Source organism: Otolemur garnettii, unplaced genomic scaffold (assembly GCF_000181295.1).
Source record: "Otolemur garnettii isolate 467f Iridium unplaced genomic scaffold, OtoGar3 scaffold00016, whole genome shotgun sequence".
Taxonomy (NCBI): domain Eukaryota; kingdom Metazoa; phylum Chordata; class Mammalia; order Primates; family Galagidae; genus Otolemur; species Otolemur garnettii.
The window spans coordinates 29,516,843-29,532,087 of NW_003852411.1; the positions used below are offsets into that span (position 1 = coordinate 29,516,843).

At 39.9% G+C, this 15,245-nt stretch overlaps 1 protein-coding gene across 1 annotated transcript in view; it reads right to left on the reverse strand.

The window, feature by feature from the left end:
- The window catches only part of ATF6 (activating transcription factor 6), a 168,229-nt gene extending 158,819 nt beyond the window's left edge, over window positions 1-9,410 (reverse strand). Inside the window, exon 1 of the mRNA XM_003785761.3 lies at window positions 9,220-9,410. Coding sequence (XP_003785809.1) covers window positions 9,220-9,271 — 52 coding nt within the window. The 5' untranslated portion in view covers window positions 9,272-9,410. The remainder of the gene's footprint in view (window positions 1-9,219) is intronic.
- Between the last annotated feature and the right edge of the window lie 5,835 nt (window positions 9,411-15,245).

The following is a 15,245-nucleotide window of genomic DNA, read 5'->3' on the forward strand; positions in this document are numbered from 1 at the left end:
AATATAGGGACATCATAGCTCAAAGCAACCTCAAACTCTTAGGCTTAAGTGATGCTCTTGTCTCAGCCTCTCTAGTAGCTGGGACTACAGGCACCTGCCACAACACCGGCTACTTTTTTTTAAGAGCTTGGGGAAGGGTGGTCTCGCACTTGCTCAGGTTGGTCTCAAACCTGTGAGCTCAGGCAATCCACCTACCTTGGCCTCCCAGAGTGCTAGGATTACAGGGGTGAGCCACCATGCCTGGCTAGATTGAAAACTTTTTGTAAAGAAAAGTCAAGGTACTGACAAAGCCCAGGAATGCTGATTATAGTAAAAATCTGTAAAGTTTCAAGGCCTGGTGTGGTGGCTCGGGCCTATAATCCTAGCACTCTGGGAGGCCAAGGTAGGAGGATCACTTGAGCTCAGGAATTAGAGATCAGCCCAAGGAAGAGAAAGACCCCATCTCTACTAAAAGCAGAAAAGTTAGCCGGGCAATGTGGTGGGCACCTGTAATACCAGCTACTTGGGAGGCTGAGGCAGGATGATTGTTTGAACCCAGGAGTTTGAGGTTGCTGTGAGCAGGGCTGATGCCAGGGCAGTCTAGCCTGGGCAACAGAGTGAGACTCTATCTCAACACTTTCAAAACCTTCAAGCACCATGAAGAGTTTTCCAAATCTAGGTCCTCCTTTGTACTCCCTATTATGCCAATGAAACTGCTCTGATGACTTCCTCACTGCACACATGTAGAAACTACACTGTAAGTCTTTCACTTGGCTAACCTAAAACAAATTAGTGGATGGCAAAAAATTTTATATGATAATAATGAAAGGTTATTCACATGACTCTCAGAAAATGCTACCTTAAACTCAGCTGCGGAGCCAAAAAACATGTAAACAGATGAAATGAACCCTTATAAACAGGCTGAAAGTCCTTGAAAGAGTTCTCTATCTCGGCCCTCCAATTCCTTGACTGCTCCAATGGAGCTCCCCTATCCACACTCAGACAACAGTTACTAATATCACTAATGACTTTCATGTTGCTAAATTCAACAACTTACTTGACCTATCACCAGCATTTAACAAGGTTGATTAATGCAAGCATTTTCTTCATGTGACTTCCAAAACACCACACTTGCCTGGTTTTCTGTCCACCTCGATGGTTGACCCTACTTTGCTACTTCTTCATCTCCTAGCATTAAACTGTCCCTGACTCAGCTTAAACGTTCTTATCTCTTTTACTTCCTTTAATCTCAGCTGACCTCCTAGCTTTAAGTAGCGTCTAGATGCCAAAGATTCCCAAATACACATCTGTAACCCATACTTCAAGATGCATGTACACACTGAATACTGACATCTCTCAGACATTTAAAAGGCATCTCAAATTTAACACATACAAAACTGAGCGCCTGATCACCCTCAACAAACCTCCTATGCTTTGTCCTCATCTCAATTTCTGCTCCAGCCAAAATACCTTGGGATCATTATTTATTTCTCTTTCTCACTTTTCATATTCCATCCACCAGCAAATCCTGACAGCTGTCTTCAAAACAAATCTGGCTCCCTACCTTTCCTCCCATTATTCCTTTCCCTCTCATCTCTTTTCCTTCCCTACCCCTCCCAGCATGGGGATGTCAGCTTTCAAGGAAGCAGAGCAAGGAGGGTGATGTAATACATGATCATTTGCAGCAATATGCCTGATAACCAAGGAAATAAGATGGTGGCGGAGAGGGTGTTGCCCAGTGGAGGTGGCAGCATGCCAGCCACCAACAAATGCAAAGGGTGAAAAGAACAGCAGATGGAAGAGCCAGCCTAATTGATTAGGAGACTGATTACACTAAACAAATATATTAATAGACTGAACAAATAATTAAATATATCTAAAATAACTGGAGTCACATTTCTCACTGTCTGAGAAAGGATTTAAGAACATGGAAAGGGGGCAGACTAAAAGAACCCTAAGCTGTTGGATTGGAATTAGAAGTATTAATAAATAAAGTCACTTTTCAAAATATACGTATTTACATGGATTAATAGTCATAGATATTTGTATGCATGTGTACATACATACATATACTTCCTAGTTCTGTCTGCCAAGAGATCCTAGCAGCAGTGACATCTCTGTCGCAATGGAAATATTGGGTGCCAAGATCTTGAAAATAAACACCATCCTTCACTAGACAGAAGTCCACTACAGAGCTCATTAGAGAAATGACTGATTCTAGGGCTGAGGTCAAGAAGGCACAAAATAAGCCAGGAAAATCCCTGTTGTGCCAGAAAAGGAAGGAAATTCTCAGAAAATGCTAAGAACATCTCAAAAGAACAAAGGTACCAATACGAACGGACTCCCCATGCTCATATCTAGGAAACTCGAAGCATCAAAATAAGAGTATCAGCTTACAACCTACTAACTAAAAAAACAATCAACGAGTCCATCATGAAAGAAAGAAAATGAAAAAGAAAAGAAGCACATTGTTTCTTACAGTACAATGTCAAAATAATAAATGTAGACATAATGACAGAGATAATGGTAGTTGATACAGGCTGGAGTTATGAATGAGGCTGCAGCTGATGACTGGAGGTTTAATAAGAACCGGCATATTGGTGTCATGTCAGATTATCTCTCCTCAAATAGTAATAAAATACAAAAGGGTAAACAGTGGTTTTACATTAGAGAAACCTGGAAGATACTAACTTGACCACCTGATCAAGGTGAATATCACCTTGGGATGGGTCAACACAGTGCACCCCCAAACGTGGTGAATGGAGCAGAGCATGGCATCATTTCTCCGGCATCCCTGCCATGGATACATGGCTTGAGTTCTGCGGATACATGGATACATGGCTTGAGGAAACAGTGGGTAGACCCAGATCTACCCAGATCATCTTGTAGAATAAAAAACTTGTATTCTTTAGAGCAGTGGTTCTCAACCTTCCTAATGTCAGGACCCTTTAATACAGTTCCTCATGTTGTGGTGACCCCCAACCATAAAATTATCAACCTTCCTAGTGCTGCAAACCTTTAATAAAGTTCCTCATGTTGCTCCTAGCAACGAAAATAATTTTATGTTCACCACAACATGAGGAACTGTATTAAAGGGTTGCAGCATTAGGAAGGTTGAGAACCGCTGCTTTAGACAGTCGAGAATACAAGAGATATAGGAAAAGACTAAGAAACTGTTCCAGATTGAAGAACACAGATGAGAAAAATTACAAGTAAAAGCAATGTGTGTTTGCAGGTAGGATACTAGACTAGAAAGGAGAAAGCTATTATTAAGACAGACAATTTTTTTTTTTTTAGAGACAGAGTCCCAATATGTCACCCTCGGTAGAGTGCCGTGGAGTCACAGCTCACTGCAACCTCCAGCTCTTGGGCTTAGGCGATTCTCTTGCCTCAGCCTCCAAGTAGCTGGGATTATAGGCGCCCAGCACAACGCCCAGCTATTTTTGTTGTTGTTGTTGCAGTTTGGCTGGGGCTGAGTTCAAACCTGCCACCCTCGGTATATGGAGCCGGCACCCTACTCACTGAGCCACAGGCGCCACCTGACAGACAAAAAATTTTGAAGGGTGTCTTTGAATTGGATGATAGTATTTTATCAGTGTTTATTTCCTGACTGGAAGGAGTGTATGGTAGTACAGGAAAGTACTAATGTACTCCTGTTGGGGATGGGGGCTGTAATGGGTCTACCTATGTCTCTCTAAAGAAAGAGCAAGCTGAGTGCAGTGGCTCACACCTGTAATTCTAGCACTCTGAGAGGCTGAGGTGGGTGGATTGCTTGTGCTCAGGAGTTCAAGCCCAGCGTGAGCAAGACCAAAACCCTGTCTCTACAAAAAACATAGAAAAACTAGCCAAGTGTTATGGTGGGTGCCTATAGTCCCAACTACTTCAGAGGCTGAGGCAAGAGGATCACTTGAGACCAAGAGTTAAGGATGCTGCAAACTATGATGCCACTGCACTCTACTCAGAGCCACAGACTAAGACTCTGTCTCACACACACACACACAAAACAATACAGAGAAACAGGACAAATGTAGTAAAATTTAACAATTGAAGAATCTAGGTGAAGTCCTTTGTACTATTCCTAAAGCTTTTCTATACTTTTGAAACTATTCAGAATAAAATATATGTGTATATACATGTACGTATATGTAGGGGTGGGTACGTATATCTATAATTCAACCACTTCTCATTACCCCCACTACTACCATTGTAACTCATGAAGATTGCTACAGTAACTTCCAAATAGCCTTCTTGCTTCCGGCCTTGCTCATATTTCAGTCAGAGCAGCTAGTGAAACTAAAAAACCAAAGAATGTTATAGTGAGTCAGGAGCCTCATTGGGAGAGGAGAAATACAAGTATAGGATGCAAGGTGAAAAGAACTCTGTAATGCTGGCTTTAAACTGTGGGTATTAATATGAATGCATAATTTTTAAAAATAAATTATCTCCTTGTTTTTAAGAAACACAGTATTTAGGAGTTTCCCCTTCAGACGGTGAAAGAGGAGAGAAGTGTGTAATATTGAGAAACAAAGTGAATGTGGCAAGATATCAACAGTTGGTAAATCTAGATAAGGAAAATGTGAGTTATAACTACTGATCTTTCAACTTTGCTGTGGTTAAAAATGAAGGTGGGAGCCAGGCATGGTGGCTCGTGCCTGTAATCCCAGTACTCTGGGAGGCCAAGCCTGGCAAATTTCCTGAGCTCAGGAATTTGAGACCAGCCTGAGCCAGAGCAAGACTCCATCTCTAAAAACAGCCTGATGTTGTAGCCAGCGCCTATAGTCCCAACTACTTGGGAGGCTGAGGCAAGAGGATAGCTTGAGCCCAAGAGTTGGAGGTTGCTGTGAGCTATGACACCACAGCACTCTATCCAGGGTGACAAAGTGAGACTCTATCTTTAAAAAAAAAAAAATGAAAGTGCGTTGATATATATACTTGTATATTTATAGCATATTCCAAAAGAATCCATAAGAAACTGGAACCATTGGTTACCCCTAAAGTATCTCTAAAACTTACTGCCTACTCCTATACCCTTTTTACCAATCCCACACTATTATTATTTAGATTCCCCTCAACAATGGTAAAGTATGGTAGCTATTATTTTTAGTTCGCTCAGTAAGGTTTCCTACCTCTCTCTACTTTCTCCATTTATTTATTCATTTACCTCGTATAAGTTTAGTAAAATGAGAAATGTCCACTGGGTTTAGCAATATGGAAATCAGCGGTGACCTTAGAAACAATAGTTTCACTGGAGTGGATTCTAGAGACAACAAGCAAAGAGCAACTATAGAGTCAGTGATCATGAACTTCTTTTTTTTGAGACAGAGTTTCACTTTGTCACCCTCAGTAGAGTGCCATGGCGTCACAGCTCACAGCAATCTCCAGCTCTTGCACTTAGGTGATTCTCTTGCCTCAGCCTCCCAAGTAGCTGGGACTACAGGTATCCGCCACAATGCCCAGCTATTTTTGTTGCAATTTGGCCAGGGCTGGGTTTGAACTTGCCACCCTCGGTATATGGGGCTGGTGCCCTATTCAGTGAGCCACAGGCACCGCCCAGATCATGAACTTCTTTAAAAAGTAATTTTGGCCAGCGTAGTGGCTCATGCCTGTAATACTAGCATTCTGGGAAGCTGAGGCAGGAGGGTCTCTTGAACTCAGGAGTTCAAGACCAGCCTGAGCAAGAGTGAGACCCTGTCTCTACTAAAAACAGAAAAAATTAGTTGGGCATTGTGGTGGGCACCTGTACTCCCAGCTATTCAGGAGACTGAGGCAGGAGGATCGCTTGAGCCTAGGAGTTTTGAGGTTGCTGTCTGTGAGCTAGACTGATGCAATGACACTCTAGCCTGAACAACATAGTGAGACTGTCTCAAAAAACAAAACAAAAAAAGGCTGGTCCAAGTGCAGTGGTGTTTACAACTAATTAATCACAACCAGTTACAGATTCCCGTGTTCCTTCTCCAGTCCCACTGCTTCAGTTGACTAGCCTTAAAGAAAAAATTAAAACTTAAGAAAAAAAAAGGATACATACTGTCTGATTCCAACTATATATGACATTCTGCAAATGGCAAAACTATGGAGACAGTCAAAAGATCAGTGATTACCTGGGGGCTCCAGAGGAGAGATGAAGGAATGAATAGGTAGAGCACAGACAATTTTTAGGGCATACATACTCTGTATGATACTGTAATGATGGACACATGTCATTATATATTTTTAAAAACCCACAGAATGCCCAACAGAGTGAACTTAATGTAAACCATGTACTTTAGTTAATAACAACCTAATAAAATGGCTTATCAGTTATAACAAATGTACCACACTAACGTAAGATGTTACCCATAGAGGAAATAGGGCTGGGGGAGGCTGCAGGGAAGAATATGGAACTCTGTGTACTATTTGTTCAATTACCGTGTAAATCTAAAACTGAACTAGAAAAGTATGACTATTAAGTATCAAAAATAATTCTGGGAAATTCAAATCTCAGTGTCCATAAAGTTTTATAGGAATACAGCCATTCTGACTTGTTTATATTTTTTTATAGCTACTTTTCTGCTATAATAGCAAGCTTGAGTAAGTGTGAGCCTACATGATCACAAAGCCTAAAATATTTACTATCTGGACGTTTAGAGAAAATATCTGCATACCTCTGCCCTACAATTTCATTACCCAAGTTAAAGAGGAAAGCACATCCCTCAGTCTTCTCTGAATTAATTACTGCAATTAAATTATTTTAAGTTGGATTAGTCTTCATACCCGGCCCTGGCCAAAAAGTGAAAAAAAAAAAATTCAAGTTGGTTGAGTCACAACAAGTACTAATTAAATAATCTGATTTTTTAAATTTAACTGGTTACCTTCTAATATTAAAAACCAATAATCAGGCTGGGCGTGTGGCTCACGCTTATAATCCTAGCACTTTGGGAAGCCAAGGCAGGTGGAGTGCCTGAGCTCACAGCTTTGAGACCAGACTGAGCCAGAGAGAGACCTCGTCTCTAAAAACAGCCAGGCTTTATGGTAGGCGCCTGTAGTCCCAGCTTCTTGGTAAACTGAGGCAAGAGAATCACTTAAGCCCAAGAGTTTGAGGTTGCTGTGAGCTATTATACCATGGCACTCTACCAAGAGCAGCAAAGTGAAACTCTGTCTCCAAAAAAACAAAAATAAAATAAAAACCAAAAATCAAATAAATCACCAAAGTACTTGAACACCCAAAACAACAACTCCCCGAGAAAGAAACAACAGCAGATAGTATTGTTTCACTCTAGTGCCTACAAAATCCATCATACTCACTGAACACCTAAGGAATTTACTTGTTCAACCAACAAAAGATTGTTAACAGTTTGAAAAGGGGAACCTGGAAAACAACAGGAAATGGACACAATTGGAGCCAGTGGGTAGGATACCTGAGAAAGGTGAGTCAGTGAATTGACAACAAAGAACTGAAAGCACAGTTAAAGAACACTAAGACTGGGAATCAAATTATCAGATTAGTCAGGAAAATGCAGCTTCTAATACAGAAGGCAAAATTTAATAATACTATCACGAAACGCTCACAAACAAATCATAACTACCCAATATACTGAAATAGACTTGTTAATAACTAGAGAGCATATGAAGAATCATATCTGTAGAAATAACTTAGAAGCATTACAGAATAGAGATTAGGGGCACAGGCTTTGGAGGTAGACAATACAGGTTCTGATACTGCTTCCGCTATTAGCTTTAAGATTTAGCACAAATTCCTTTTAAGCCTCAGTTTCCTTATCTGCAAAGTGGCTATATCTCACTAGACTGGAGGATGAATAAAATAATGCATGTGAAGAGCTTAGTAGTGTGCATGACACAAAGAAGTCTGAAATAAATAGTAACTGTTACTAACATATTTGGCTTAGGAAAATGCACTGAAATTAAAAGTCTCTAAAAGCCTTTCCACCAATTCTTAGAAAATTGCCTAAAGATTGAAAAAAATCTTAATGGAAGATAATTTTAGAGAATGTCTGCCCTTGAAAAATTAAATAAGTACTCAAAAGTTGTGGGTTCATGCCCCACCAGAGTCGCCAAATAAATAAATAAAAGGAAAATTAAATAAGGACTTCACTCAATAAATAAAGTTGAGATTCCACTCACACTACTGAGAATAACGGTCCAAGAAAGAAAAATAAAGGCCAGGTACGGTGACTCATGCCTGTTTTCCTAGCACTCTGGGATGCTGAGGCGAGGGATTGCTTGAGCTTACAAGTTCAAGACCAGCCTGAGCAAGAGTGAGACCTGTCTCTACTAAAAATACAAATACTCGTTTTGGTGAGTGCCTGTAGTCCCAGCTACTCAGGAGGCTGGATTTGAGGTTGCTAGGAGCCACACTAACCCCATGACACTCTAGCCTGGGGCAACAGAGTAAGACTCAGTAAGAGACAGAGAGAAAGATAAGTATTCAGTCTGGGTTCCCCCCATATTACAAAGTTAGGCTCACAAGAGGGCCCAATGGGGAACCAACACAGTCCCAAATTCATACTGCAACCCAAGAATAATATTAGAATTCTATCTTGCAATCAAGAGGGAGGAAAAAAATTGCCTCTAAACACTTCGACGGCAAAGCTTCTCCACTCCCAATTCCACTACATTCCATTTCACACTTCCTGACTACCCAAATCAACCAAACAGAATATCCTTAACAGTAAAATTCAGAGCTGTACCTGGACAGCACGAAGGATTACATTAGTTTATAAGTGTAAGGTGTAGGTAATCATGGACCAAAGATCAAGTGATTGGATTCTTTGCTTCTCTGCCAAAATGGACATCAACTGTTTCAGGTGTAAGCTCCAAGACGAGTATTTTTTGTACACATCCACATTCTTTCATATACACCACACAAACATAAACACACTCCACTGAGATCACCGCCCACACCCCACAAAATAGCCTGTAGCTGTCCTGCCCTAAGCTTCCTGACGTTCAATTTTCGCCCCACAGAAAGATCACCTGGTACTTTCCCCAAGGGAACAGACTGGGGGGCGGGGGGGGTGCCTACGATAGTAATTCCAACTAGACAGCATTTTGCTTTCGCTGTGGCCAGGACAGAAGCCGAACGAGTCCGCGACTCTTCTAGGAGGGCGGGTCGGAGTAACGAGTGGCCTCACTACACAGTCAGCGTTCGTCCACACCTGTCATCAGGAGCGGGCGGAAGTAGGGAGGAAGAAACCCTCAGACCCGAACCCCAGCCATCCCAGTACATTATCAGATCCCACTCACCCCAGTCTTCATCCGGCTTGTGAGAAAGTATCGGACTAAAAGGTGACTCCATGGTGCCGGTAACACCAGCCGGCTCCTCCGTAACACAAGTTCCCCTGTCCTGGAACTCCGTGAATCATATCAGGGACGGCGGCTGCAGAAGGACAAAACACTCCGTAACGCTGATGAGACGGTGGCCCGATGTAGACAAACTAGTCCTACTGCGCCGGGGCCTCGTGCTAGCTAAGAGAACGTCAGCAACTAAACTTATTTAAATAGATACTCGAGTAAATATTTCCCTTTTGGAGTTTCCAGTACTTTATGTCCTGCTCTGCTCTTTTAAGGGAGAAAAAGACAAACAAAGGGAAAAATACACAAACCCTGCTTCTGTTCAACTTTATCGGTAATACTAAAAAGGTCAAACCCCTTTCTGAACATACTGGCTTATTATACTTATATCTCAACAAAATTAGACGCTAATGGAGTAAAGTGGTTTAATTTTTACGAAAAATTCTGTCATTGTAAAAATTCTTCATATACACATGGGTATGAAAGAAAAACAACTTTTTCTACATTCCTTACAACTGCTCTGCTGGCACAGTATTTGAGGTTCAGTAATAAAACTACGAATTGTTGCAGGAAAGAAATAGCGAATTAAAACTGACAGACACTTATAACCAAGAATATAGAAGGAACCCTTGATTGCCCGGAGAACTCAGGTGCTCCGGGCATAAAATGCTGAGTTCCGGGGAAGCAGTTTTTTCCAAACTCTTTTATACCTTTGTTTTCACCTCAGTATCAGCTGCACGATTACAGTTACTACAAAGGATACAAAGGAGTTAATGATTATATCTCTCAAGAAACCAGGGTGCTGTTATATGTTACACAGTTTTTTCTAAGGTTATTTTAGGTCAGTGTAAAGTTTGTTCTTATCTTTGGAGGAGGAGCTCTTCTGCTGCTGCCTAGTGCTTTTTCAGGATCAGTAAGATTTATTTCTCTCGCCTCAAAATCATTCTTCCAGAAAGCCTATTTAAACAATTTTAAACAAAGCAATACAAAAGGTAAACTCCACGTGCCCAAATTTATCTCCTAAAGACGAGTTCATAAAGCGTTGTAGCCCTGAGTAAAGTCCGAGCAAACGTACCCTAAAGCTATAATATCTAAATTCTCAATCTTTTTATTACTAAAATTTAAGATTCAGATTTTAATTAAAAGAAATTCACATACATCGCGAACTCCCACTGAAAATATGGACTGAGTTTGATTTTTTTTAAGTAGTTTCAAGAACGCTATTTAATAGAATTTCTTTTTCATCCCTTTTAAAGTTTGGCGGCCAGTGAATATTTAAAATACTACTCTACCATAAGAACACGTATCCCTCTAGGACCCAGTGGAATGTTTCCCATGGTTACCAACAAACAGAAATGCTTCCCAGAACGTCCCCCAATCCCATGTGTCTCGGTATTACTACAGATTGCATAAGGCAAGGTCGATCTGTGAACCAAGGCAATAAAAATTCATAAAATCCCCTCACATTAAATGTGATTTCTTCCGTCATCAGATAACTCATGTTTCCAGGTAAGGTAAAATTTATGACACTTTCATTCTCACTCAGCTGCAAATCCAAAAATTGAAACCAAAGTAAAATCACTGAGTCATCTGTATCCACCAAATGCTTTAGTCTTCAAAGAAAATCGCCGCCGTTACTGAGCGGCAACAATTTCCATTTTTTTAATTTTCAAAAGTTTACTTTTTATTCAAGAAGTACAGGTAATTATGAAACCAGTGTGTTCCTATCACCAAGAATTAACAAATGTTAACATTTTTCACTTTTATCTCAGGTCTTTTTAATAAAAACATTTCAGATAACATTAAACTCTTTCTCTCCAGTTTCATTTTCCTCCTTCTGCATTGGCCACTTCATGATGAATTTTATGGTACTCATTCTAGTACATTTTTTTTTTTTTTGCTTTTACCATGTTTAAATGTTTATAGATACATTTAGTAACATCTTTAGATTTACATAAACTTAACATACTCCAATGTTCTCCAAATCACTTTTCTCTTTTTTTTTGAAACAATCTCACTCTGTCAAGACTGGGGTAAAGTATATAGCTCATAGCAATCTCAGTCTTCAGCTCTAGAGATGGGCGTGCCTCAGTTTCTCTTTTTTTTTCAGTAGAGATGGGGGTGGGAGTGGGGGGGTGTCTCACTCTTGCTCAAGCTGGTCTCAAACTCCTGAGAACTCCAGCGTCTTCAACTCTAGAGATCATCATGCCTCAGTTCCTCTTTTCTTTTTTTTTCAGTAGAGATGGGGGGGAGGTTGGGGGTTGGGGGATGTCTCACTCTTGCTCAGGCTGGTTTCCAACTCCTGAGAACTCCTGAGGAGTTTCCAACCCCCTGGCCTCCCAGAGTGCTAGCAATAAGCAGGTAAGGTACTGCACCCAGTCTTACTTTTTGAGGCTATTATGTGGTATTTCCTTGAATACATATATCACATTTCCTTTTCCATTTCCTGAATGATAGACATTTGGGTTGTTTCAATTGTTTACTGCTACATAAAATACATTCTTGAATGGGTATATTCAAGTGCATATATGCAAGAATATTTATATGTAACATGTATATGGGGTCACATAGCAGGAACATTACTACTTGCCAAATTACAACTATACAACCTCTCTTTGCTCCATGTTTTCATCAACACAAGATATAGTCAGACTTTTACATTACAGCTGTGAAGAGTATGATTTGTAATTTCCTTTTCCTGCCAATTTAGTGCTTTCTTTTACATTTATGAAATTTTATTTCCACTTCTCGGAACTGCCTACTCTTATCTATTTTTCAATATGTATAACATATTTAATTTAGAATATGTGAATATAAGAATAAGACAAATAATTAGAAAAGTGAACAAAGACTGTAAACTGGCCAGTCAAAAGAAAATTACAAATAATCAGTAAACTAATTTATCCCCCCTTAGTTATTACAGACATGTAAATTAATGTTACCAAGTTCAGCATTTGTTACTAGAAGCCACATCAGAAAAACAGAGACAAGGTATTTGATGAGGTTAGAGAAGTTTATTAATTTGCTGGCAAATGGAGAGGCTGCTAGACTCCTATCTATCTCCAAAAATACCACCATCCCCCCCTTTTGAAAAGCCGCGGAGATTTTAACATTCCAATTAATCCCATAATCCCATTTTGTGTTAAAAACAACCTCATGTCCTCTGCCTGGGTTCATCCTATCTTCTGTTAAAATAATATTGTGACCTCCATCCAGATTCATCACATGTTAACTAAATTGATATTGTGACCTCAGCCAAGAGGATTCCCTTGAGCTATTACTTGCAGCACAAAGAACAAAAGACATTCGCTTGCCCCTCAGGGCCACTGACCTGAGGCAGGGAAGAAGGTGTTAGTTTTTAAAAAGGAAAAAAAAAATGGTAAGGGGTTTTGAAGAAACAAAACACATTTTTATCCCCTTTTTGTTCCTCAAGACATTTTCCGGTCATTTCCCCAGTGTCAATTTTACCCTTCCTATCCTGGGGAGGAGGGGCAACATAGTACTTACCTCAGTATGCTAGGAAGGCTCTCTCATACACTGTATCTTAGGGGTTAACTTAAGCCAGCTTCTAAAGAGCTACCCTTATCCAGAGGAGGGCAGGCACAATTATCTTATTCCACCTCAACCTCCTGTGTAGCTGGAACTGTAGGCACCTGCCACTACGCTGGCTAGTTTTTCTAATTTTAGGAAAACACAAGGTTGAGATCTCACTCTTGCTCAGTCTGGTCTCAAACTCCACCATCCTTGGCCTCCCAAAGTGTTAGGATTATAGGCATGAGCCATCACATCCAGTTGAAGTTAGGCATAAGAGGTTCATTATTCACCTTTCTTTTTATTTTAAAATAACTCACATTTTTATTATACCCATAGACACAAATGTGTAAATATGGGAAATATCTGAAGGTCCTGAACTGTATTACTCCTTATTAGTTAATTCTGATTTCTTGTAAATGTTCAAATACCTAATTAGATGCAATTATAACTATTAATGATGGATAAAATAATTCTAGTTTCTGGAGATTGGGTTAAAAAGCTAATCTGGACATATAGTACCTTTACCAATAAAGGAACATATTGGGTTAAAAACTGAATCAAAAGCCAAGCACAGTAGCTCATGCCTACAATCCCAGCACTTGGGAAGCTGAGGCAGGTGGATTGCCTGAGCTCAGTTTCAAGACCAGCCTGAGCCAGAGCAAGACCCCATCTCTAAAAAATAGTCCGACATTGTGGCAGGCGCCTGAGTCCCAGCTACTTGGGAGGCTGAGGCAAGAGGATCACTTGAACCCAAGAGTTTGAGGTTCCTATGAGCTAAGACAAAACAGCACTCTACCAAGGGTGACCAAGTGAGACTGTCTCAAAAAAACAAACAAACAAAAAAACGAATTGATACAAAGGAACTCCACATTTGTTTTCTTCATCATTAGAAACATACCTAACTTAGGTATCTCAAACATACGTGTTTTAAAAATGGTAATTGGGATACTTTAACAATAATAGTGAAAACCATTTTTTTCAAAATGGGATCTTGCTATGTTGCCCAGAGCTGGTCTCAAATTTCTAGAAACAAGTGATTCTCCTGCCTTAGCCTCCCACAAAGATGGGATTACAGGCAGGAGCCTGGCTCTGAAAGAAGTATTTTAACCAGTGTTTTACTAATGGTCTTTTCATTATATTTCTAAGACAAAAATCCAGATATGCATTAGTTTTTACTAAATGTCCCTTTAAAGAGAGAAAGAGAAATAATTTTCAAAATTTGTCCAAACAAATCTGCTTCATAGTTCTAGAAATAAAATACCTTATCTAAACATAAGAGTTTCTTAAATATAACATATAACTAATATATGTACATATATTAGTATATATGTTTTATTACTAATATACTAATTTACTACTGTATAATACATAATGATAGCATCTAAACATAATTTTTGTAGATAATTTTGTCCATCTAAACTTTAGGATCACATAACTTACATTCTAAAAATCATAACCTTGTACACAGTTACTACTCAATAAAAGAGAAAAAATAAATAAAAAAAAATCATAACCTTTAATTAAAAATATATGAAAGGCCAGGTGTGGTGGCGTATGCTGGTAATCCTAGTGCTCTGGAAGGCCAAGGCAGGTGAGTTGCTTGAGCTCAGGAGTTTGAGACCAGCCTGAACAAGAGTGAGATCCCCATTTCTGCTGAAAAAATAGAAAAGCTAGCTGGGCATTATGGTGGGTACCTGTAGTCCCAGCTACTTGGGAGGCTAAGGCAAGAAGATCTCTTAAGCCCAAGAGATTGAGCTTGCAGTAAGTAATGATGCCACAGTACTCTACCCAGGGCTATGGAGTGAGACTCTGTCTCCGGAAAAAAAAAAGGAAATAAAAGTCTGAAAAAAGGCTGGGCATGATGACTCATGCACTCTGGGAGGCTGAGGCAGGAGGACCACTTGAGCTCAGGAGTTTGAGACTAGCCTGAGCAAGAATAAGACCCATGTCTACTAAAAATTAAAAATTAGCCAGATGGTGCAGTGGGCACGTATAGTCCCAGCTACTCAGGAGGCTGAAGCAAAAGGATTGCTTGAACCCAGATATTTGAGGTTACTGTGAACTAGGCTAGGCTAATGCCATAGCACTCCAGACTGAGACTCTGTCTCAAAAAAAAAAAAAAGAAAGAAAAGTGGGGGTGTTGGGGGTGGAAGTTAGGAGAGGAGTAAGGTATAAAAACTTACCTATCTGGTATAATTAATACTATTCTCATGATGGGCACACTAATAGGCCAGGCTCAAGCATTATACAAAACATTTGTATTCCCTTAATATTTTGAAATTTAAAAACAAAAAAAGGAAAAAGAATGTATCTGCATTACAAAATATTTTAATATCAAATAAAATTTACATGATTATTTTTTTTTTTTTTGAGACAGAGCCTCAAGCTGTCCCCCTGGGTAGAGTGCCGTGGCATTACAGCTCACAGCAACCTCCAACTCCTGG